Consider the following 26268-nt stretch of genomic DNA (forward strand, 5'->3'; position numbering starts at 1 on the left):
ATTCAGGTATTTGTCTGCGTTTGTAACAGGAACAAGAAATCGAAAGACTTAACAAGCTGTTGAGACAGCACGGACTTCTTGGGGACGTGAACTAGAGGCATACCCTGCTCCACTCTGAAGGGAAGACTGTCACACGGGCTCATGCCAACGACCAGGAAGACCGTTCCCTCTCCTGGGCCGTTTGCAGGGCCGGTTTGGTTTGATTTGATGGCTTTGCCTCCCTCCCACCCAGCTTGGATCCTGGGGGACAGTCTTTGGGAAGGCTCTATTTTTCCCTTGGATGTGGCCAAGAGCGTCCCATCCCATTCCCACCTGCACTGTATAACAAATGTATCATAAGCATGTTTTCTCATGTTGAACACTTGACTCTTGCTTGAAAATGAATAACAAAGCTGTACAATTACTTGTTGTATATAGACTTTAATCTCATCCGATGTACAGTTTTCACATCTCACGTGGACATTAAGGAACCAGTACATCTTTTGTACGAATGAGCACGCTGAAAGACAAAAGAAAGTAAAGGACGCTGACTTAGTTACCAGCGCATTCTAGAAAAGCTGTTTCCACTTCCAAGCTGTTCTAAACAGCTTCTCTTATTGCAGTTTCCCCCAGGATGTTGTTCTCAGGTACCCAGCCCCCTTCTCTGCATCATCCAGCTTCTAGCTAGCTCCACCTAATTCTGTCGCCTGATGACATTTTTCTCAATTACTGTACAATTCATGTATAAAATAAACTCTCTCCTTCCCTCAGGCCCTCCTACTATATTCTCCCCAGCGTCAACTGCTTAGCACTGCTCTGTGGCCCCCCATACCAGCCCACCAGTGGGCGAGCTAGCTGGCAACATTGCCTGAAATGTCCATTGGACCCAACACTCCACTGCAATTAATACGACATTTGGGGGAGGATCCCCTCCTGAGGCCTTGTATTCAAATTGCATGATTTTAGACAGTATTTTGCTATTTTTGTGCTCATTTCAATGGGACCTGAAAAGGAAAGAAAACCTGAAAGGAAAACAATGACTATTTTTAAAATAACTCATGTTAAAGCAGGGGGTGATAAACTGGGTAAACCCTCAATGCCTGTGCTGCTTCAAATCTGTTCATTTTACCATCCTCCCAAAGGTGCAGTTTGGTTTCTACGTATGACCTACGTGTTGAGAGTTTGGGAAATGACCCAGGACCGGCTGGTGCCCCTTCTAAAGTCAAACCAAGCAATCAAATTTCCGAAAAGAGGGAAATGAGTAGAAAGGGGAGGTGTGCTGGTTTGGGAGCAACCTCAAGGGTCAGAAGTATAACAAAATGGGATGTTTCCGAGGGAGCCCGGGCCCCACACCCACTCTATTGTAGAGGTGTGGTCTAGTTTCCTTAATTAACAACTTACGTCAAGCAAACGGGAAGAAGAAATTAAAGGGCAGCTTGGCATTGATGGTTGGCTGAGCTCTGAAGCCTGCCTCTGCAGGTGCAGACACATCCACAAAAGTAACCACAGTGGAAAGAAGAATCGTCCTTTCACTTCCTGAGTTGGTCTGTAATAAAGTCAAGAGTGATGCAAGCCTTGCTGTCCAGTGTGTTACCAGGATAACAGAGATGGGACATCTTTCATTCTCTTCCTCACCCGGCCACTGTCAGCTCATGAGTCGGATAGGTACATGGAGGACTAATCAGCCATTATTAACTCGGATGAGAGATACAGATTTACCCAGGTTGTCCTAACACACACATCACTGTCAGTCACAACTCAATTTCCACAAGAATTTTAAAGATCTAAACAAGAATGCTACTGTGAATAAAACCAATGTCAGTGGAGTTTTCTCTAAGTGAAAGATCATGACTGCTAAACTGTTCTTAAAGAATCCAGATTGTTTAAATTTTAATTACAATCTTTTTCACAAAGTAATAAATTTCACTGTCACACCTGAGTTTTGTCTGGACTTGTGTCTTAACCTATACCTTTATTTTTTTTACTTTTTATTTTTATAAGAGTTTATTTGAGCCAAGCTGACGACAGGTGCGAGGGAGCAAGGTCTCAAACGCTCCCTTCACCTATACTTTGAAACGAAAGTTCAGCCTACCTCAGGAAATGAGGATGAAATTAGATTTGCCGTTACATTCACTATTTTAGCCTGGGGGTTCAGTAAGGATCCGTATTTAGTCCACTTCACTTCTATAACCAAAGCCACTGGGAGCTGGCAAGAATCCTGCAAAACAAAATGCTATTAATCAATTTGAATATTATATAACCTCAAGTCAAACTTAATCTGCAGTTCAGAGTTTTAATTATAAAATGTTTCACATATTACAAAATGTTCTGAAGAAAAGAATGAATAGACTCCAGAAGTTCAGATAAAAACTGCTTAGAGAAAGCACATATTTTAAAGTACTCAGTGCTCCAAAAATATTTTAACACCTAAAGCACAATTTTTCCATCCCCTATTTCTAAAGAGGCCAGAATTACCTGGCAGTTGTAATCCTGATCCCCAATGGTGGAACCTTCAGGGCAGGGCCTTACCTGCTCTAACTTCATCTACCTGTTTTCATCTACCTGTTTACATCTGCCTCAGAGATACTTCAGAGAGAAACCAGCATTGGGTGGGGAGGAGAAAGGATGATATTAACGTGATGTGCAGTCAGGTTTAATTTCCGTCTATTATTAAAATGCACTTAGAGGAAATGAAAGTGCCTTCTTACCTGATTTCATCATTTGGCGATTAAGATGTTACAGGCAGAGTCTGTAATTTGGGGTATACAAGCAGAGGCCGTAAATTATTACCAACTCCAACGGAACCGAGAGCACTGGTGCCACAACCGAGCTGCCCAGTTCAGGCTGGATGCTGTGGGAGCTGGACCTAAGGCCTCTGTCCTCAAATTTTTAAACATACATCTCTTCAGGGCATGAAAAGCTAGCAAGGCCGCCTAAATTTGGTGCCTGCCAAAAAGGCACTGATGGAATTCCCTAGCTTGGAACTGCCTTTTAAGAAATTTGCAGGCTGGAAGATCCTTGAGAAGAGCGTGTTATTAGAAGATGCAATATGCTGCTGGCACAAACTGAGCTTAGCAGATGCTCTCGTGTCTGCATCTATCTACCTGGGTTTCCTGGAAGGTTGGTACAAAACCTGCTCCAGGACCTCTGAGCTCCCTGCGGACAAAGCTACTGTCCATGTGGCTGCCTCTCCCAGCCTATGTGTTCCCTAATAACGATGTCTTACCCCATCTCTGAGAAGCCAGAAGCTCTTTGCCTGGCTGAGGCGGCAGAGAGGAGCCAAGACTTAGCAGCTGAACGAATGGCAGGGACAGAGAAATCACCGGTCTCTGCTGGGGACTCAAGGGGAGGGCGGGATCAGAGCTCTGAACCGGTCCTCACCCCACTGTCCCCAGGCTATAAATATGCGAAGGAGATAATGAGAGGCTCGAACAAACTGTGACAAGAAAAAGCTGGGCAATTAAAGGATAATCGCCTCCAGTGATGGGCGCCAGCCCACACTCTGACTGAGACAAAAGAAAAAGGTGGGCAGCAGAATCCCATGTGATCAGGAACCTATTTGTAGGATGTCAACTTCCATTAAACTCCTGGGAACTTGGGAACTGAAAGCTCTCACGTGTGGGCTGCCTTTAGAGACCAGGGAACAATGGGCGGAGGCAGTCCTCACACCGGCATCCCTTATCCTGATGCGAGGGGCCTCCGGAGACACCAACAGCGACAGTAGGAAAAGTCAGGATGGTGACGGGTGCTGCTCCCCATTCATGGAGTGACCACCGGGCACCATGAACAGTACCTCACTAACTCAACCCCATGGGGTCGGTACTGTCCCTATCATTCCGTTTCACAGATGAGGAAATAGGTTCAAACCCATAAAAATCAATGGCCAAAGGGGACAGTGTTAACGAGCAAAATCAGTATTCAAGCTGCAGGCCTGGCTGGTAACAAAACCCAAGCTCCTGAGCTCCTGAGCTCCCGAGCTCCGCACCACCACCCAAGGGGAGGAGGTGCAGCGGAAGCAGGAGAGGCACCAGCAGGCAGCCTTCAGTTGCCCCCCTTTACCTTCACGTGGGGTGCCCGGGAGACGAAGTGGACGGGCACCCAGTCCAGCACATCCTGGGCCCGGGAATTTCCAAAAGGGGCCACGTAATCTGGGAAGCTCTGGCCCTTGAGCAGGTTCTTCACCTTCTCCACCACAAGGGGACAGGTGGTAGCGCCCGTCAATCTTTGGGGAGCGAAAAAGAGGTCAATCGAATGAGGCTGTTGTTCACATGACCGTGTTTACAGGCCTTCGCAGCACGTGGGCTCTCTCCGGTTTTTCACTTTCTCACTCTCTAAAGGCGGGATTATTTGAAAGAAGCCAACGTGTCTCTAACTTTAAGAAATCTCGGTTGGCCAGGGAGCTGAATCCAAAACAATGTTTCCCAAACCGTGTTCCATCGAGAGGCACAAGAAGGGTTCCATGGCCAAAAGTTTGAGAAATACTGCATAGCCACATCCCTCCAGAAGCGCACGGGCATATTAAAAGCTCTGAAAAGTCCTCCAGTAAGGAATCATGGTTTTAACTTTAATTTGGTTATTTCCTAAACATACTGGACCATAGACCTACCCCTACTGGTGTCTTGTGGGGACGTGGTCCATGGAACCCCCTTTGAGAAATGCTGGTCTCATGTGATGAGAACTAATGATGTAAATGGTCTGCCCGAAAGAGTGAGATAATGACGCTGGGAAGATGCAGGGATGGGAAGTGAGTGCTGCTGGGGCAGGGGATGAAAGGGGAAAGAGCCAAATCGTTTCTCACAGTGGGAACTCAAGAAATAATTCATAAAACCAAAATATCGAGAAATAGCATCATCTGCAGGTTCTTTAAAGACTCGGGGGTGAATTTCCCCAAAAAAATCAGCTGCAAGTGTTAAAAGTGATTGCCTCTGGGGTGGGGCAAATGAGGGTAAGAACTGCTGTTTTTATAACAAGCCATGCTGAGCAAGCAGTTTGCCATTTTACATTACGTACGTTTGATACTAAAAAGACAAGTTAAAAAGAGATCACATCCAGGCTTCCTCTCACTGGACTTGCTGTGCTGTGTACAGTATATAGTATGTTAAAATTCAGAAACACAGGAAGGACTTTCAGGAAAAATATTTTTGCTGTGAACTCAAGTGCTACAGAACCTTAAAAACAAAACACAGACTTGAGATTTTTCCTCTGCCACATCTGATTTTTTAAAAGGTTGTAACAGTTTCCCTTTGAATCATGACAAATGGTTTATGGTTCTGAGAATTAAAATTAGGAAAAAAATGACATCATTATAAGGTATTGTCACTATTGCTACTATCCATTAACAATGATAAGCTACACGGTGGCTTCCATAGGACTCGTCAGCTGATGCAGAGGTTTGATAAAAATGGGAAGGAAAGGAATGTTTTATTTCCTGATCAACACAAACAAGTTCCAATAGAAACAAGTTACTCCCTTACCTTAGTTTACAGCCAGATTGCATATTGTAACCAAACAATACTGGGGTCCGGATTCCCTCTATTGCAAAGCAGTCTTGTTCAGCTGTGCTACGAAGAATAGTAAATTGTCCATATCTATTCATGGTCTGAATAATCCCAGACATTCATAGAAAGTTAAGGGACAATCACCCAGTACAAAAGCAGTCTCGTTCTCAGGAGACTGTGTCACATGTGTGACACGAGACATGAGTAAGACCCAACTATCGCTTGTCTGGGCCTCTGGCATTTTAATAGCTATTTCCCAGGAGAGGATAAAAACAGTTATAACTATTTTCCTTGATTACTAGATCCTCAGAAGAAAAAGCCTCAGAAACTGGCCTTTCAAAATAAACTCCAAGTTTTCAAAATCACTAAATTTGTTTGAGTCTCTGTTTAAGTGTGAATTAAATACATGTAAATGTCGATCAGCTTTTCTGTGTTAAGATTTCATTATAAAACACTGCCGTGTTCCCGGGCCAGGATGTTTCACCCCTAACCTTAGCCAGTCTCCACACAGCCCCAGTGGCTGTGCAGCCAGACCCACACCCACCAGAGCCACCCAGAAGAAGCGCTTGCCGAGACTGGTCTCTTCAGCCTACAGGACCCTCAGCGATAAAGAGAAGTACGGCCCACGCACGTGGACAGGGAACTCAACCTTCTCCACAGAACCAAAAAGGATATCCTTTGTGAGGCTGAAATCCAGCAGCTAGTGGGAGCCCCACGACGTAACCAGGGTTTCCACTGAGAGGAACTGGCTTTGTGTTTTGCTGAAAGACAAGGCAGAAATGCCCCCAGATAATTTTCTTTTTAATAAGGAAGTGGCGGGGGGTGGGGGGCAGCGAGGGGGAATGAAATGCTTTTCATAATAAAATCTGGGATTACCAACCAATAAAAGAATTTCTCCCCCTACTCAGAACTATAAATATATGTGCCGAGTGTAGGAGCACATCACACTGAAAAGAACAAGCACACATACAAGAGAATCCGAGTCCCAAGTGGAAAAGGATACAAGGCCTCTTGCAAACCCCACATGCCATGCGCAAGCCCTTTGTTCCGCACAGGGGTTAGATATGTTAATACTTCTAAATTGAGATGCTTTTTCACTAACTAGTTAGGATTTCTTTTTACTTGGCAATTAAATACTTGTAAAAAATTGACCAAACTTACCTGAATAAAATGAATTTCAAACTTTTGCTGAAGTGGAACCACTGCACTGCTAACTGTCCCCAGAAGGAGAGAGAGATCAGCTTTTGTTATTTCACCTGCATCTGTGTATGTGAGGCTATACTTTACCTAAAAACAAAACGACACTCCAAATACACCTGTTCCCACGACACTTCCCACTTCCATAGCTGTATTAATAACTCAAATGAAATATACAGAGGAGGCAAATCCTTTCTCATTTCTCCACTTGTTGAAGCTTTTTCTCTCCTGTCCAGTCGGGTTATGGGAGGTGTTATGTCAGCATTGCCCCACCTGACAGGGTCGTTTCAGCCTCTCTCTGCCCAGTTACAGAAGTTCCAAATTAGCTGGTCTGGGCAGAATAAAACCAGTCTACCTCTGCCGAGAAAATGTGTTAAAACAAAACAATAGCCACAACAACAAATTCTGATGTATTCTTGTAAGTCACTAGGTTTGTGGAGAAAAATCCCATGTGATTATTGCAGAGACAAAGAAGCACTCTCTGATGTGAAGGCGTCAAGACAGGCAGAGGGCTTGTCAAGACAAGCAACTGCAATCGGTGGGCCAGTACCCCCCATGGAGGGCATCCAGTTAACCAACCCTTCAGGACCACGAAACTTGAGTCTGCCACTCACAGATGGAGCTTTCAAAGCCAAACTGGGCACCTACCTCTAGAACAACGTTAGTGCAGATGTTCGCAGCCCCAGCCTTGACAAGCGCCTGCTTCACAACGCCCGTGTCTGCCAGTCGGGTTAGCGTTTTATTGAGAGACTGAATGACAATGGACTGAACAGTGATAGGCACCTGCAAAGTAAGGCAGTCCTGCGTTACTAAGGACACACTGGTGAAGGGGTTAAAATAACGAAACACTGGAAACACACCTCCACTGATACACGGACAAGTAGGGAAAAGCACGCACAGAACAGTAGGCATACTGTAAGTCCACATTGGCAAAAATATAGACATTTATACGTCAATACATATGTGCAGTCATGTGGAAAATACTTGAGAAGGTTATAACCAAAACTTTCAAAGTAGTTACCTCTGAAAACACATGTCCACACAAAAACTTGTACATGAACGTTCACAGCAGCATTTATAACAGCCAAAAACTAAAATCAACCCAAAGGTCCATCAACTAATGAATGGGCAAATAAAATGTGGTAAAGCCACACAAAAGAATATTATTCATCCATAAAAAGGAATAAAGTACTGATACATGCTATAATACACCACAGATGAATCTTGAGAACGTGATGCTATGTGAAAGAAGCCAGACACAAAAGGTGACATTTACAGGAAACGTCCAGAAAAGGCAAATCCATAGAGATAGAAAGTAGATTAGCGGCTGCCAGGGGCTGTGGAGAGGGTTGGGGGAGAATGAACAGTGACTGCTGATGAGCACAGGGTTTCTTTTTGGGGTGATAAAAATGCTCTGGAATTAGACAGTGGTGCCGGTTGCTCAACCATGTGAATATACTAAAAACCATGGAACTGTACCCTTTAAAATGGTGAGTTTTATGGCATGTGAATTAGATCTTACACACACACACACACACACACATGCAGGCATGCACACTCTGAGTGGTAGGATCATGGGTAAGAGAAAACAGACAGAGACGCTTTTAAGCAGAATCAGGAAGCCCCGGTTCGCCCAACGCTATTAAAGGACATTTTTCATTTATGGCCACCGCCAGCAGAGAGACAAAGCAGCAAGCAATTCTTTAAATGGCTCAAACCTCTAGCTAGCTGGGCCTCCTCATACTGTGTGACAAATCTGACATTTAATCTAAATGTCAGCTCTTAGAAACCACTGTTTAGGAAGGAACCTAACTGGTATCTAGTTGTTTATACTGCTTTGAACTTTGGCCTCAGTCATGTGCCATGCTGTTTGTAATTCAAAATTATTAAGTGTTGAAGCTCTTATTTTATAGATAAGTAAGTAGAGCTTATGTGTCTGCTCCCATGACCAAGAAGACCTGCAACTATCCTTAGAAGTCAAACCTTTAACATAAGAACATGACATGGTTCGGAAGCAAAGATGAGCTGCCATGTGACAAAGTGGCAGAAGGCAACACGAATCACCACGCCCTCTGCACAACCCGCCATACCCGTGGGTTAAGAGTTACACAGGGAGTCCCGTGCTACGAGCACTAAGGTTGTCATCAAAAGAAACCTGGACTCCTTTATCGGAACGTACTGAGCCCTGATTCAGCAAGGCCACTGGGTTCCACAAGAGGACACCCTTCCACACCAGCCTCTGATGGAGCCATTCCGGTGGTGTGAGGGTGCGCTTGGCAGAAACCGAAGGGTCCGTTGTAAACAAGCTTTGGAAAGACCGATGGAAAGCAGCAAGAGCTAGTCTATCAACATCCACTGGAACAGTCACAGAAATGGAAATGTAGGGCTGTTTGCTTGGCTGGATGTCCTCGCAGTCCCATCCCGTCCCCAAACCACCCATTGGCAAAGGACTCAAGCAGACCTAACAAACTATATGGCCATAAACTGAAGTTTTCACTGGTGGTTCAACAGCTACTGACAATGATTCCTGGCAATTTTATAACGGGCTTCACTTAATGGGGAGACTGGATCCCCTTTACATTCTTGATTCTGTAACCTTGGAAGATTCTTTAACCTTGCTTTTTAAAAAAATTTAAACAAATCTCTCATTAGTTGATATGCTTGCTTTCAGAGCACAAGTTTCAATGTCACACAGATCTGAGCTGGAAGTACCAGCCTACCATTTCCTGACGGCCTAAGCACAGGATGCAGAGAGAGAATGTGTGCGAAGCAGAGATTTCATAAATCAAGGCCGGCACACAGCACAGCTAGTCCAGCGTCGTATAAGAATAAGGTATCTGGGGCCAGACAGCCTGGATTCATGTCCCAGCTCTGCCACTTCCCCGCTGTGTAGCCTTGGGCAAGCAATTCATCTGTGACTCAGGTGGCAGAGACTGACAAAAACAGGACCTCCCTCATAGGTCTGCTGAGATGACTAAAGGACTTTAGACATGTACAGCACTTGGAACAGTGCTTGGCACAGCACGTGCCTTTCAGTGACACCCCATTATTTCTCATCACAGGGCTTCCCTACCTGATTGAACTAATTAGTCCCCTAGTCATTCATTCACTTAACATACAAACCACTGAGTGCTCAATACATACTAAGACCGTACGTGGCCCAATACAATATACCGCCCTGGACTAAGGATAGCTCATGGATAGGGCCGCTGTCTCTGCAGATGGTTCAAGCTTTAAATGGTGGAATCAAAGCCCTTTCTAGTGGTTGGAGGTATCTGAGAGCGACTCTGTTATATGACTTACAAAATGGGTTCCTGGGAGCCATAGGGTTCCTTAGGGGGACCAAAGAGGGCAGAGATGGGGGGCTGGGCAGGTAGAGGGCTACTGGCCCCCACTCCTACTGCAACCAGGGGAGTCAGATTTGATCCATGTCACTCACTAGGGAAAGTTCTGCTTGAGATTTCATTTGAAAAAACCCTATCACCAAAACAAGCTTGAAAACACCTTCACAGATGAGCAAATCCAGGCCCACACATAGTAGTGTGACGTTCAAAGCCACACAACTATTTCCATTCAAATAGCTACATCAAACACATGCTTGTGTCCAGAGACTGAATGAAACCAATTACAGTCCTGAGTGCTTCACTGTCCTGAGGGCTTCCTGTGTGCCAGACGCTGCACAGAGACCTCATGGGCATCAAGGCTTGCCCTCCATTTGGGGAGAGTGAAGTGTACGTTAAACAAGAAAATAAAGGCAAAGCTGAGCTTTGAACAAGGCAGACCAGTGGCGCAGGCTTTGGGTGACCACGACAAAACCATCACCTGTATTCACAGGCAGGCACAGGGCGCAGCCCCCAGAGTAAGAGGCAGAGCCACGTTCCCTCTCTCTGACATACCCACAGAGACACTGCCTCTTCACCATGGCCTGACGGAGCCCCTGAGCTGGGGGCAATAAGGCTGTGACAGCACCTATGGGCACCTGAACCCCTGCAGCGACGCGGAGAGTGCTCACCTCCCACACAGGTGTGTGTACAGGGCAAAATGTCTGTCTCCCACACTGGACACACAGCTCTCCTGACCAGGAAGATACGAAGGGGCGCCCTGAAAGGACGGAAGCCAGTCACGCCAATCTGTGTTTACAAAAGGGTTACCCGCTTCATTTCTGCTGCTCTCTGGCAAATGTTATGTTTTGGGCAGGACGGTGCCCAAAACACCGTCTTCTGATCGGAAGTGTATTCACTCCAAGGGGCTCAGAAATAAGACAGTCTATTAAGATACTCTTACCTCTGTCCTGGAATTAGGCACCTAGACAGGAAGAAACAACACATTTTGTTAAGTACAATAAACAGTATTTTTACTGCTTTTTCAGACCGTGGGTTAAAGGGCATGTTCATCTTATTAGAGACGTCAAAGAAGACAACAGAACTTCCTTAATCAAGACTTGCCATCTATATATTTTTGCATCTATGTCATATTCAAAGAGGTAACTTTACATTTTCCTTCTACATTCATCTCCTTCAGATTGGAAGCTTAATAGACGAGCCCAACAGAGCTGGTCTTAGGAAGCCGCCATGCTTCAGTGTAACTACTGGGTATTTCCCATATGGCCACCAGTGACACAGCCTGTGGAGCAGACATGGCTCCTGCCCTCCTGGTCACTCTCCCTGCGCCTGCTCACTGGAAGGACACCATGACCTGCCCAGGTCATAGCCACAGTCTCCTAACTGGTTTTCCTACCTCTAACCCAAGGCCCCCTTGAGGTCAGGCTCCTGCCTCCTCTCTTTCTGAAGGTCTCAACCTCCCTTCACTTCCAGTCCCCCATCTCCTTTAACCTCCTTCCTCCAATCACAAGACACCCACCCTATTAGGCCAATGGGAGCTTTGGGGAGGGAGACAAGTAGACGAGTTTGGGGAGGCTGGCGCCTGCGTGCCTGAGGGCTGCTTCCAGAAGACTGTGAGAAGTCACACTCACTGGAAGAACCGCAGGCCTCGATGGCTGACTTATGAGAAGAGAGGGAGAGGGGACAGGAGGGGAGATGAAAAAGGTTCAACTCGATTCTGAAAGCTGAAGCCCAGACGAATACTGACACCATGGCCCATCCTACCACCGCCCCCTCCCATCCCACCCCCCACAAAAGAAAATCAGAAGAACAGGGCTTCCACAGTAACAGTATATTTTATAATCATTGAAAAAACTTCTCCCCTTCCAACCCTCCGTGTCATCCACCAAGTGGGCCAGTGGCCTCTCTCGTGTCCTCAGTTCAGGCTTGGGTCCCTGACAGGGACTCTTCCCCACCGTGGCCTCGCCCTTCTCAGCAATCCTATTTTCTGTCCTTTCCTGGTTGCTTATTTCATCTGCCAACCAGAAAGTGGATTTGCTATTCTTTTCTGGTCTATTTCTCGGAGAGAGATCTTTTAGGTGCTAATATGATTATTTCTATCACAGACATTAAGATGCTTTTATAAGTACTAACATTTTTGGTTATTAATCAAGTTTTTTATTCAGGAGACAGGCATTATTAGATACTATCAAAATGAATGAAAGCAAAAAGAAAAAATGAATGAAAGCAAAATATGAGTGGACGATATAAAAATAGAAATTATTTAAAGTAATTTTTCATATCAGTATAGAAGAACCGGAGAAAAATTTAAATGTAAGTGTCAATCATGTACTGAAATTATTCTGTATTTGTCATTTTAACAGGGTAGAAAGAACAGAAAATAAACCGAAAGAATCAGTTTCACTTCAAATTAACCCTTACCCTCAGAATTTTAGGGCTGCTGTAATAGGCCATGCACAGGGCTTCAATTTCTTCACACTGCTCCAAATTTATCCTTCGGGTGCACTTAACAGCTTGGTTCACCAAAAATGCTGGAAATCATAACATTCCCATGGGGGAAAACAATAAAAAAAGAAAATTTTCAACAGTCTAATCAATGGTAATTAAAAATTTTTAAGTAAAACTGCAAAATAAGTTATGACACAGATATACATGTTTAAAATAGGATTTGAAACTATTTTTTGAATAGGTAATACATTTACCTGATTCAAAATTTAGAAGACACAAAAGGGTTTTGAGAGAAGTCTCCCTCCAACCTGTCCCCCAGCACCCCCAGCTACCACCAGTTCACTCCCCAAATAATCATCATAAAGTTTCTTGTGTATCTTTCTGGAAATATTCTATGCAAATGAAAGTATATTATATATATATATATATATATATATATATATATATATATATATATATATATATATTAGTATATTTCTTTCCTCTTTTGGAAACAAGTGCACAATACATATCCTGCCTTTTGTTTTTTCAACACAATGCCTTGGAGTTCAGCCTATCTTAGTACCTAAAGAGCTTGCTCCTCCCTGTTTTAGGAATAATTAATATTCTACCATAGGTATGCCGTAACTTATTCAACCAGTTCCCCATTAACGGACACTTAAGTTGTCTCTAGCTTTGCTGTCACATGGCTACAATCTATGATTTTGCATGTGAGCCAGAGTTTCTGTAGGACCAACGCCTAGCCATGGAACAGCGGGGTCAAAGGGCATACCCATCTGCAGTTTTCACACATCCTGGTAAACTGCGCTTCACAAAGGCTGCACCAACGTACAGCCCCACCAGCTATGTGGGTGAGTGCCTACTTCTCCACAGCCTCACATTTCCTAAGCTTTGCCAACCCATCAGATGGGCATGGTATCTCAGTTTGGTTTTAATTTACACTGTCCCTGGTGTGAACAAAGTTGAGCATCTTTTCAACAGAATACAATTTCCTTCACGTATCAAATGATGCTTCATTAAACCACAAGCTATCATCCATGACTTAGCTGGCTTCTTCATAGTGAGACGGGCTTCCGCCTGGGAGAGCCAGGCCTGTCGCCTTCCACTGCCAAGAGGATTATTCCATGGATTCTGTGATGCTCCTGAAAGGAGAAGCTGGGCCCATGGGAGGCAGTGTCGTGGGTTGCACCCAAGCAAGAAACAGAACGTTTCTAGGTTTCTTCATTTAAAAAATGACTATCACCCTACCTTATCATACCCAGCACACAGAAAGTATTTAATAAATGTTAGCTATTGACAAACTTGAGCTCCAGTGAAGAAAGAACTTTCTAACAACTGGAAGTACTGAACAACTGAGTGAGCTGGTTTCAGGCTGAGAGTTCCCCATCGCGACAAGTACTTGAGCAGTGGCTGCACGTGATAGAAAAGACTGGCACCTGGCGGGACACTGAACTACATAACCTTTGAGGCCTCTTTCAACTCGAAGACTGCTTGCAGTTATGAAGCCTGTTTAATTGTAACTACTACAAATGTAAACTAAGAGCAAACTCTGTCTATAGAAAGAAAACTGCCCACTCTCTTACCTGCAGGGTTATTGTCGGTGCACAGAGATGACGTAAGGGGAGAAGGGAATCTCAAAAATGAATCTGAAGTCTGCAGATGAACCCCATACTGCAAACAGGACAACACAAAGCTGTTATGTGACATTAAGGCATTCGTGCAACACTTACGGGACACCTGCTGTTGCCAGGCAGCACTGCAGGCATCGGGAACACAGTGCTGAGCAAAACACAGGTGTGCTCCTTGCCCACGTGGCGCTTACATCCAGCTGCCCCACCCTTTGCTGTTAAGGATGTGCGTTTCTGTGTGTGCACGTCACTGTATCTGCAGGCCTGTTTACTGAAAAATTCCTATGGAAGGGTATATAAGAAGCTGACACAGGTGTCTGCCTCTGCAGACTGGAACTCGGTGGTCAGGGCCGGGGTGAGAGAGGTAATTACTTTTTACTAGCAATAATTATTTAAATAATAGATACATATACTGTATCTGTTAAAAAAATCATAAAATTAATCTATGCTTTCTTCCCAAAACCAAGCCCCATGAAATTTTCCCCCAATTTCCAAAACAAAATATACAGTTATTGGGCATACAGCTAAAATCTTTCATCTAAAGCAGGGTGTCCAAACTGTAGCCCACGGGCCAACTGCAGCCCGCAATCCATTTTTAATTGGCCTGAAGCAAATTCCAAAAATATATTTAGTTTATTTAAATAAATCAGGTGAGGCAATACGAACTTCACCTTGAGTGAGTGGCCCGGCTGTTTGTGTATTTTACCGCATACGGCCCTTGGTGAAAAACGTTGAAAAAAGTTGGGACACCCCTGGTCTAAAGGTATCTAAATGCCTCGGTGCTAGCAAGGTACAGGAAACATGCCTTCTCCTTCCCTGGAGCTGGGAGTGTAAACTCCTGCAATCAATATTTCAAATTTCCACTTATTTTGACCAAGTTAACCCATTTATGGGAACATATCCTAAAGATTTAATCAAACAAAGATATATGTGTCTACACGAATGTTCACTGTTGGTTATTCATAATAGCAAAAACTGGAAATTAATGTCTGTTAAAAATAGAATAGCTCAATAATAAATGATGATACATACACATAAGGAAAACTTTATATCAGTGAAATGTAGCCGCAACACTATCTCTCGTGGTTACTTTCCTATACTGTTAAATGGGGACAACAATGTGTCACTCCCTGGGTTGCGTGAGGCTCTGCAGTGCTTGGCACATGACAAATGATCAAGAAATGATAACTTTTATATTGATGTGGGAAGATACATAAGATTTATCACTGCATGAAAAAGGAAATTTATAGAATATGGGTAAATTAGTTCTATAAATCCCACCTCTGAACAATACTATATTTTAATAGATGCATTTAGAATCAGAAATATACACCAGTCTGTGAACAGTGATTTGTAGTGTGCATTGTCATGGAGACGGGGGAGGGGCTTTCCATTTCTACTTATGTACCACTATACTTTTAACTTTTAGAACTAGCACACGTTGCTTTTATACGTCTCTTTTTAAAAGATGCTTCTGAAAATTGTGCAGTTTAGTCAAAGTTAATGACTATCACACTTAAAGGTTTACTAATGAATAGATATAAAATAGCACACATCTTCCCCAAGTCTATAAAACTAAATCCAACTTTGAGAAGAGGATCAGGCACCCCACCAACCACTCCGTGTCCCCAGCACATGCTTCCTGCACTTGGCTGCATCTTTCGAGGTGGAGCTAGACAAAGAATTCTGCAGAGACACATGCAAGCATGCCACAGAATAAACGGCTTTAAACCCTATGTTAGAATTCAACTATTCAACTTTCATTTTCATGATCTTTATTGATAGGCACAAACATTAAGTTTTTTGTCTATAATATGAATTCTATGTCTCGGGGAGCCAGTTTTACTGGGAACATACCGACAAATTAACGTACAAGGACAGGGTATTTGCGACGGGATGGGCAGACCGTGCTTCTTAGCTCACCTCATATTTAGCAGTATTTGGAGTACCTGATTCAGTTGTGAAAGAAACATCTGACTCTGCATTCAATGAAAAACCATCAGACGTTTTCATCAATTTATCAAAATTGTTTTCATCAGGCACTTCTGGATTAATAAAGGATAATGCAGTTTTATCTGTTTTTAGAAAAAAGTATTTTAAATCAGTATAAAATACATGTATATTACATATAACGTATATAATACTTTGAAACAGTTTTTAGTAGCATTAAGGCTGACGTGAAAAAAATAAAGTGTCTCTCTTCTCTATATATTTACTTCCCCCAAGATGTCTTGAATTTGATTAAATAAATGAGATCCTCAGAATTGGCCTGTTTCTCTAACAGTGTGGAAACAATGGTTTCTAAAGCCTACAGGTCAAAAGCACAACAGAAGCCAAGAATAGTCCATCTCTTTCTCCATCCCTGGATTGAGGAGTCTGCTGCATAAACCTCGAAGGGAAAGCTGTGTCCAGATGGCTACGAGAATGAAACACTCTGGGACTACCCTCACATGGCCACCTCCAAAGCCCAGGAGGATACATGCTGTGTGTGGAAGAGGCAGAAGAAGGGAACAGGCTGGAATGTTACTGGGCCGGTGTTACGTCAGAGAATGTGACAATGACTGACCAGTCCTTACTTCAGGTTACGAATCACAGAACATTTGCTTAAGTCTTCAACAAAACCAAAATATGAAGACATTCTGAAAAGATGACAAATTGTAATTGATAAAACCATAAATGTGTCTCTGGTCTTGGATATCTTCTTTTTTTTTTTTGGTCTTGGATATCTTGATAATATTTTATACTCCTGTGTGCTTTGGATCTAGACACCTATTTGAGCTAAATGCTCAGATAAAAATAAAGATCCTGTTTTCATGCAAATAGTCAAAGTAAAAATAAAAGAGAAAAAGGGAAATTGAAACTAAAGCTGAACCAGATTCTTAACCAGGGGGAAATAAAGCAAAAAAGAAAAAATACATATACCTAAACAAATATAGGTTCCTATGCATGTCTACATATCATAAACTAACCTTTGAAAAAAAGTATGAGATTTCAAAAGACAAACACACAAGCACAATTATTTTTTAAAGAAAACGTGCATGCCCGCAGGTCTATAAGTTACTTGTAGTCGCCTGTGATACACCCGAGTCAAACCATAGAATGATGGGTTTAAATCTAACTAAATGGGGCAATTTTCCATAAAAGAACTTCTGGAAGAAAAAAACGTCAGAGTTTCACAAATTATATCAGCATCAAATACTCACAGTTTGTAATATGAATGCAGAAAACAGATGGATTGATCTGGTCGACAAGTTTAAATACTCTCTGAGGTGGGTGTGCTGTAAAATTCAATGAATAGATGGCTGCTTTTTGGCTACAAAACTGACTGTCACCCCTGAAAATGAGAAAAAATAATAATACAAAGTTTTAAGGCATATGCACACAATCTTAACAAGATTATTTTAAAACTGTCAGGTGCTGTACTATGTACTATGTTAACAACTACCTGGAGGATATTTATAAAAATGTGATGTTAGAATTGAATCCATTTTTATTTAGTTTATTTGGTGTTCAAATGTTTGAAATTTTTTCCTCTAACAGGGAAAGTATTAAGTAGAATAACCTTCAAAGAAAGCTTGACAAGTATGGAATACAGATCAGGGTATAATTTTGATGGAAATGAACCTTGTAAGCTCTGACAGTATCAATCATATAAAATTTTATAAGTAACCAGAAGGGATGGAAACTTCCTTGCCTTTAGAATAAAGCCATCTTCGCAGATGGTGAAAACGAGAAAATGTGAAATCATCTGAAGTTTGGGGGCTTAGAAATTATGGTAGAGTCAAGTCTTCAATCAATCCCAGACTTGACAAACCCTAAACAACCTGATACCGATATGGTGCAGCAAAAGAAATATAACAAAAATGAGGTCACATTCTACATATGCTTTAAGGCCTTTTTCTCAATATACATTGCCCAATATTTCCATGTGATCAAATGTTTTTGCAATATTATACTAAATAACATCATTGTACACCCTTTTTTTTTTTAGCCAATCCTCTACTGTTGGTCTAGGCTGTTTCTAATTTTCCTTGATTATATATAATGCTGTAATGACATCCTTATACATACATCTTTATGACTGTTTCCTGTTATTTCCTAAGGCTATATCCCCTGCAGTGGAATTGATGGGTCAAAAGGTAGGTACATTATTTAAGGTTTCTCAGACATATTGGCAGATTGCCCTCCAGAAAGACAAGTTGCATCCTCACCAACACTGTACTCTTCCCAAGATCGGATATTATCCAAATTATAAATACCCTTTGCCAATTTCATGGGCAAAAACCTGTTATCTTGTTGTTTTGATTTGAATTTTCTCATTAGCAAGGTTAAACATTTTTCCATATGGCTATTGGTCACTGGTATTTCTTCAGTTAGTTGTTTGTTTATACCTATTGACTGTTTTTTTAATTAGAATGTTTGTCTTCTCATTAATTTGTGAGAACCCATATTTTTAAGAATCTCCTCTGAGTGTCACGATTTATAAATATTTTTTCACAGTTTGCTACCTTTCAATTTTATGGTGCTTTCTGTCAAATAGAAGTTTTAATTCTGTATTTATAAGAATTAAAGTTTTAATTCTTTCTTTATAATCACTTTCTTTTAATTGAGGTATGGTTGATTTTTTTAAAAATAATGAAATTGTCAATCTTTTCTTTTATAGTTTGTCTGTGGGTTTATGCTTAAAAGACATTCCCTAACCCAAGATTAACAAATGCTCACCTATGCTTTTCATTCATTCATTAATTTTAAAAAAATACTTCACTCTTCAATCTATTGGTAATTTACTTTGGTTTAATGCTATGACGCAGGAATCTAATGTTTTTTGCTTTTCTCTTTTTTTTCTCCCTTTTCTCCCGCCTCCCCCCAACCCCCCATTCAAGCCGTTGTTTCTCAGTCTAGCTGTGTAGGACACAGCTCCCTGGCCCATGCTGGTGTTATGAGCCTTGCACCCCATCCCCTCCCCCCCATCCCCACCTCCCTTGGCCTGAATGCCCATTCCCCGGATTCCGTATTGGCCAACTTCTACATGTCCTTCAGGGCCCAGCTCAGATAATCTTTTCTAGGAAGTTCCCTAGTCCAACTGTCTGGGTTAGATGCCACTCCTCAGAGCTCTCCAAGTGCCATCCATTCATCTGTCTCCCTTACTCGCTCGGTGAGCTCCGTGAAGGCAGGACCATGTCTAACTCGTCTTTATAGCCCTGGTTCTGGCACACAGGTGCTCAAGAAAGGCCTGGGAAGTGAAAGACAGTTTGGAGATGAGAAGGCAAGGCAGAGGCAGGAGTCAGGGGAGCCTCTCGGCTTCTAGCATGGGTGTCTGCCTGAAAGAACAGCAGCAGAGGGAGTCAAAGGGGGTCAGTTAGGGGTGGAAGGGAGAACGTCATTCATCCGTTCAACTCATTTTTAATGGGGGCCAACTATGTTGCAGGAACTGTGCTAGGCACTAGTGGTGTATAATATACGAGGTGTGATCAAAATACAATAAAAAATTACAGTAAAAGATACATTGCCATTAATCCCTCTCAAAATACTCTCCCGAACTTCAAACACACTTATCCCGTCGTCCTTGCCACTTTCTGAAACAGTTGTGGAAATCCTCTTTTGTGAGTGTCTTTAGTTGCACTGTCATGGCTGCCTTGATATCCTGAATCATTTTGACTTTGGGGAAGAGCCAGAAGTTACACGGTGCCATAGCTGGTGAATAAGGTGGATAAGGACCCACCATAATGTTTTTATCTGACAGAAACTGCCATATACCAGAAGCGATATGTGACATGGAGCGTTGTCATGATGGAGGATAAAGTAAAGACCCGAACTGCTTCAGAAAGTGGCAAGAACAGTGGGAAAAATGTGTTCAAAGTGAGGGGGATTAATGGCAATGTGTCTTTTACGGTAATAATTTTTTTTTAAACATTCACTGTATCTTTTGATCACACTTCATATAAGAGATGATTCTTCTTACTCTTATGAAGCTTACATCTAATGGGAAAACAGACATCAATCCAATAGTCTTAACAATAAATTTACAATTTATTAGATGATAGGATGAGCTGTTGACAGTTTAGCAAATGTAAATAAACCTTTTACTATGACTTGGAACATACAGCACAAGAACACTCAATTAATTAAGATTATTAGTTTTGATTTCATTACTTCTATACTTCACATTTAGGAGTCACAAGCAAAACTAACAAATTCTGAGGTCCTCTCCTGAGGGCACTATGGATTCAGCTCTAACTTCTAAACCAGGGATCCGCAAACCACGCCTGATTTTTATTACTAAGTTTTATTGAAACATATTAATGCCCATTCATTTACATATTGTCTACAGCTGCTGTTACTCAAAGATAGTAGAGTTGAGACTTTGCAACAGAGATCACATGGCCTGCAAAGTTTAAAATATTTACTACGTGGTCCTTTATCGAAAAAGCTTGCTGACCCCCATTCTAAATAATCTATATCTAAAGTTACAGTATTGGCTAATAAAAAAAGAACTGATATTCTAAAGAATGATCTCAAATTGGAGCAGAAATCTCACTCTCAGGCTCCTGGTACTTCCTAAGGCAGGAAAGCAGGATAATTTTCAACAAAGACTAAACCACGGTGTAGTCCAGGTAGCGAGAAAAAATAATCTGACTACAACATCCCATTCTCCAAGCATTTTTACAGTATTAGAAGTAAATTCAATTTCCCATTAGTCAGTAAAATAGTTTCTCATGGGAAAACCACATTGTACTTGCAAAAAGCTTTCAATCTATCAAGTATCAATTACTACCACTTATTACAAGGTTAAATTTAAATTGGCTATCTTTGAATGGTATGTTGATCACATCCTGTAAATGCTGTTTTTTTCCAGAAGTTTTGAAATCTGAATTAGGAGAAACAGATCATTCAGAAAGGATTATTTCTTTACCTTGTAATGGACTGGGCATATCATTTTCCATTATTTTCCTATACGATGTGAACTGTGAGAATTCCTGGTAGATTTACACATCAGAAAAATATAAACAAAGCTTACCTGACTATTTAATTTTTTATTACAAGTACTATGTCCACCACAAAAGCTGTAAAATTGAACTGTACCTTTCACCCTATGCTGTAAATACAACTAATTCACCGATACAAAAATGTGACACGTTATCTCTTTATAAATCAAAGTGAAGTGTAATTCAATCTTTGAACACAGAGATTTTGTTATACTCTTTTTAAAAGGTACACTCTCTTCTCTTTTGCCTGCACTATCATCTGGCTGGATGCAAATAAGGGATAGATAACTCTTTTTTACAGGTTTGGACAACATGTCTTCTGAATGATGCAAAACTCAGAAAATCAGGTTTGGGTGTTTTAGCCTGGGGGAGTTTTCACTTTCCGCCCTGAAATTTTATAATCTTGGTCCGATTTTATCAAAACTGCATGTGTCACAAACTTACATGACAACTGGAACTGAGCAAGCAGAAAAGACACTGAAATCCATGGAGCTGCAATCGGGATCACAGCAGCAGTTGACGTCACACTGTGCTGGGGACAAGTCACAGACACACAGAGCAGCAACTACAGAAAGACAGGTGGGATACAGAGCATCACAATCCGCAGGTAGTGACCGGCGGCCCCCTGCCACTGCAATGTATTAAAAGTCCATTTCATAAAAAAGGCCCGTTTGGTTTTTCCTATTGCACTTTGGGGGAAATTTACGAAGTGAAAATCAATCAGTTCGAGCACTCCTCAAGCTGGGGTTTCCCCAAAGTGGCGAACCATCTCACTCACTTGGAACGTTGTTTGTGCTCTACATTCAAAGACTCTGATCTGGTAAGCTGACTGTGAAACCCAGACATCCGTGTTGTTCAAAAACTTTCCAGGTGATGCTGATAAGTCCGACAGGTTTAAGAACCAGCATACTAAATCACTTGCCTGATCATAAGAACCACCGGTTTAATACTACAGATTCCCAAATTCCTCCCCTAGAGATTGATTCAGAGGAAGGGTCCACTTAAGGCCACCAGGAATCAAGGTTCTCAATCTTCTTTCTCTCCTCAGACGTCACCTGCAGTTTTGAGGCTGAGCCCACATTAGCAGGCTATTGGCCAAGAATCAAAATGACTCAGGTGGGGGCCGGCCCGGGCCAGACCAGTGGCTCAGGCGGTTAGACCTCCATGCTCCTAACTCCGAAGGCTGCCGGTTCGATTCTCACATGGGCCAGTGGGCTCTCAACCACAAGGTGCTGGTTCAACTCCTCGAGTCCCACAAGGGATGGTGGGCTGTGCCCCCTGCAACTAGAAACAGCAACTGGACCTGGAGCTGAACTGCACCCTCCACAACTAAGATTGAAAGGACAACAACTTGACTTGGAAAAAAGGCCTGGAAGTACACACTGTTCCCCAATAAAGTCCTATTCCCCTTCCCCAGTAAAATCTTTAAAAAAAAAAAAAAATGACTCCGGTGCTTTGTACTTGGGGTCCTAGGAATATCTCTGGTAATACAGACAATAAAGCATGGGGAAAGGTAGGGATCTCCTCTCTTAGCAACTTTTAATTTTTTAATAATGACGACTATCTGGATTTTTAATTCCCTATTTTAATGTCAAATGGGGGGTGGGGACCCCTTTTAAAGAAATAACAGAGCATGAGAATGATAAACACTGAACTCATGGCAGTAATTATTTCTAGGTAGGCGGGAAACAGATTAGCACTTCAATATTAACCTGCAATGTTTTCTTTTTTTCAAAAAAGGATTTCATGCAAAAACAAAACCAAAAAAAATAAAAAAAAAATGGATCTCAAGTAAATGCTCGAAGAAGAGTCCATAAAACATTCTTATTCGCATGTATGAATTATTTCATAATAAAAATGACTTTTAGAAAAATGTAGTTCAAAAAAGGTACAATAACACACTCTGGAAAGAAGTGTGTAAGGACAAAGGGAAGGTTTTGTCAATAAATACACAATCCTCTCGTAGTCTGAAACACAAAAGTTTTCCCCCTTAAGTTTTTTGTTTTTTTTTAATTTTTTAAAGATGAATCCTAAAAAGTGGACATAACCCTTCACCCCACGACTTCCCATCTCGAACTCAACGCAGGAGGAATCCGGGGTTTTCATAATTCAAGTCAACAGACAATGAGACTTGACCTGGTTACATTTAGTAAGCTAAACTTTTGGGGTCTCTTTTTGGTAAGTGAAAAGTTCGGTGCATCCTATGCATTTAATTTCCACAACTGTCTAGACACTTTCGGTTTAATTGCAACTTTGGCTGCAAAGACTCATTTATTATTACCTTGCGCATGAATGTTGTCCAAGACCTCTGCAAGTCCTTTCAAGGATTTGATATTGTCCCAATTAAGCTCTCTTAGCCTCGGCTTTCTCATCTGTATGACAAGGATAATATCTACCTCTAAAGGCTGTTGAGAGAATTGATGCCTATGAAACGCTTAGCAATGCCTGCACAAAGTAAGTGTTCAATAAACGTTAACTATCATTATTATTACATCCTCATCCGGGCTACCCCCTCCAGGATGGATCACTGTGGATCCCCAGGATTTGGCATTTAGTACCCACCATCCGTGACTGGGGTGGGCCTGGGACCGGAGAAGGGCCCGGGGACTCTGGGGAGTCCCGATGGCCTAGGAGACAAGGCAGGTCGGAAAGTCGTCGGGGATGGCTCCGTAGAGTTGAGAGCCTCCGTCGTCACCGCCAGGGTGGCCCCGGCCTGAGCGCGCACAGAGGCCCAGCAGTCCATAAGTACCAGCAAGAGGGGATGGAGGGCGAGCGGCGACATCGCCGCGGCGAACCCGCGCGGCCAGCGGTAGGGACCGCGCGTTGCCTGGCAACCACAGCGGCCGGCGCGGGGCATCACGGGAAGGATCCTGCGAAGACACGCGAGACTGGGGCTGAGGGCGAGGCCTGGGCGAGGCGGGCCACCAGCGGGGTGTGAGACGAGGGCGGTGTGAGACCGGTCGGCGGAGACTAGAGGTTTGTGTATATCAGACTTGCGGTTCCCAAGCCGACTGCGGCGCTTGTTTAAAAAATGCGGATTTCCAAATTCCATCTCAGGGGATTCTGACGCAGACAGTTTTGGGCAGGGTCCAGGAATCAATATTTTCAACAAATGTCCTGACGCAACCGGTGGGGGGACAGAAATTTGGGACGCTACTAAATAAGGTCTTTTGAAGGATCACAGAGATGACATCACCATCCTTGAATTTTCTCTATCCCACACTGTCAACACTTGCTTTGCCTTTTTTTGCTTTATCTCGCAGCAGGTCGCCAGATAACTTCTGCTCATTGTGTTGTGATAAAGGGGACAAATGAACACTTAACTTTTTTACAGTCAAAAAACATGGACAAAAATTAAGTGGAATGACATAAGTATTAAAAGGAAAAAAATCAAAGCAAATCTGTAACTCTACAAAATGACTTGAAGACTAGAAGACTCAGGGGAGCCCCTCCGTTCCAAACTGACTTATGTACAGAGGTACTCCAGCCCAGGATGCTTGCAATACCTTTGATACTTAATATCCTTCTAATTCAGAAGTAAATGTCAGAAAACTTATATCGTGGTATTTATTTAAGAAACACATTAACCAGTTTAGAAGAATGCCCAAACAGTATATATATCTAGTGTATTGAATTTATGTAGCAAAGCTAAATCATCAAAGGGACATCTTTAGTACTTTTCTGTGGCATCCCAAAGTGTATAAAAATATAATTGGATCAGATGTGTAATACTGATATTTCCATTTTTTTTCCTACAAAGGCTTGCTTTAACGTGTGACTGAAATTCTGGACTACTTTTAATAACTGATGTAATGCTTACCTTTTAAAAAAAAACAAACTATATTTTCCAAACTTTCATCCCATAACTCTAAATCCAGCACTATTGTTTTTTAAAAACCTGTTTACTTCTAGATACTTTCTTTTCTATTCCTTAATATCTGTGACTCACTCTGTCCTATTTTCTGTTTTGAAATTTTAGGCTGTTAGATTAAATTTTGATAAAGTGCCCCTCGGCTCTAACACTTTCATCTTTATGCTTTATGGTTTAGGAAATAATCTCACCACCCCGTTTGTCCACTCTCAGATACTTGGTAGATGGCCCAAACGTAATTTTATTACAGTTTAGAAAATCGAAATGAGGGTTGAATCACCTCAGATCCATTTTGCAAACCTTGGGAATGCTGAAACTTTTCATTTCACAGGTGACCCATTCCTGCCAGGCTTTTTTCATCTTTCAACCCAGATGATCCTTTCTCCCTTCCTTCTCCCCTGGCCTTGGTAGGTTCCCTTGTTAGGATGGAAGGACACAAGGAAGGGCTAAGATTTCCATATTTTGTCCAAAACTGCAACATTTAGGTTGTGGGTTAATGTTTGTGATTAAAAATGTCCATCTGTTTCTCCTAGATTATTGGCATTCTCAATTCCTCATAGTCTGTGCCAACATTGGGAGGAATCAGGACAGTTCAGCTTTTTGGAATTTTGTACTTGGAAGCTGCTGCATATGAGGAGGCTGAAAACAAACCAAAGACAGAAGTACTAGCTAGGCAGAAAAATAGCTAAGGCTGACTTTACCAGGCAGGGTTAACCAATTGGTCTTGGTCTTTCCTGTGGTTTGGGATGAATTGGTTATTATTATTATTATCGCTAGAGTCATGGTTTCTAAGCTGTCTAAAATTAGGTATCCAGTTTTTCTTATGATTAGGTATATCTACCCATCTTTATTCATCTGAGCCAAACATTTTACGAATAAGGAGGCAGAATCATCAAGCTTTATAAAGGGATTGCTTAGAGCTATAGGGCGATCCAGGCTGTTTAAGGACAAAGGATTGACTCTACTGTTTTGATTGAAGTGAGCAGTCTAGTAATTAATTTCTAGATCAGCACTCAGAAGAAAACAATCCTCAACTTCTCTCCTCCTCCCATTCCCCATGTGCTTAGTCAACCACCAGTACTATTCTTACTCTTCAGATGTTTTCTGAAACATGAGGGCAAGAAGGCCTATGGAGCAGACTTCACTATCTTGAAAGGTTTCAAATATACAAGTTTGACCTTTTCTGAAAATGAGGTTATAAATACGGTCACAGACAGGAATGAAATAAGAATTCCTTGTTTATCAGACAACTTTAAACTTGCATCCTATTAGACTATACTGCAGTTTGAATAAACTAGTTAGCTTTTTAAGAATCATTGT

The 26268-nt window shown here is 42.2% G+C and overlaps 2 protein-coding genes across 8 annotated transcripts in view; one reads left to right on the plus strand and one right to left on the minus strand.

Annotated features, from left to right (window-relative positions):
- Positions 1-1918, plus strand: part of HVCN1 (hydrogen voltage gated channel 1) — a 33168-nt gene extending 31250 nt beyond the window's left edge. For all 4 annotated transcript variants that reach the window (XM_074321120.1, XM_019734030.2, XM_019734033.2 and 1 more), the window contains one exon: positions 30-1918. In XM_074321120.1, coding sequence (XP_074177221.1) covers positions 30-95 — 66 coding nt within the window. In that variant the 3' untranslated portion in view covers positions 96-1918. The remainder of the gene's footprint in view (positions 1-29) is intronic.
- On the minus strand, positions 405-24281 carry TCTN1 (tectonic family member 1). Of its 4 annotated transcripts, XM_074321112.1 has the most exons (16): positions 23640-23765; positions 23359-23449; positions 21522-21642; positions 17295-17425; positions 16015-16166; positions 14047-14134; positions 12437-12546; positions 10959-10979; positions 7323-7457; positions 6639-6764; positions 6153-6238; positions 5454-5594; positions 4039-4201; positions 2072-2197; positions 1381-1525; positions 405-499 (listed from the first exon to the last, which is right to left on the minus strand). In XM_074321112.1, exons 1-15 carry the CDS (start codon positions 23640-23642, stop codon positions 1382-1384), a joined length of 1638 nt encoding a protein of 545 aa, XP_074177213.1. In that variant the 5' UTR covers positions 23643-23765; the 3' UTR covers positions 405-499; position 1381. The 4 variants fall into 4 exon arrangements, with proteins under 4 accessions (XP_074177213.1, XP_019589583.2, XP_074177214.1 ...); XM_019734024.2 differs by lacking the exon at positions 23359-23449 and having other exon boundaries at positions 23640-24281; XM_074321113.1 differs by lacking the exons at positions 23359-23449; positions 23640-23765 and adding an exon at positions 19240-19324.
- Positions 24282-26268: the final 1987 nt, after the last annotated feature.

The sequence above is a fragment of the Rhinolophus sinicus genome, linkage group LG16 (genome assembly GCF_036562045.2).
Source record: "Rhinolophus sinicus isolate RSC01 linkage group LG16, ASM3656204v1, whole genome shotgun sequence".
Taxonomy (NCBI): domain Eukaryota; kingdom Metazoa; phylum Chordata; class Mammalia; order Chiroptera; family Rhinolophidae; genus Rhinolophus; species Rhinolophus sinicus.

Bases quoted from the DNA above. Each gene is read 5' to 3' on its own strand.
- TCTN1 (XM_019734024.2), bottom strand. From the start codon at position 24,129: ATGGAATTTGGAAATCCGCATTTTTTAAACAAGCGCCGCAGTCGGCTT. The intron at 14,135-16,014 runs GTGAGCTAAGAA...TCCTGTTTGCAG, and splicing joins CAAATACTGCTAAATATGAG to TATGGGGTTCATCTGCAGAC. The intron at 2,198-4,038 runs GTAAAGGGGGGC...TTTGTTTTGCAG, and splicing joins CCCGGGCACCCCACGTGAAG to GATTCTTGCCAGCTCCCAGT.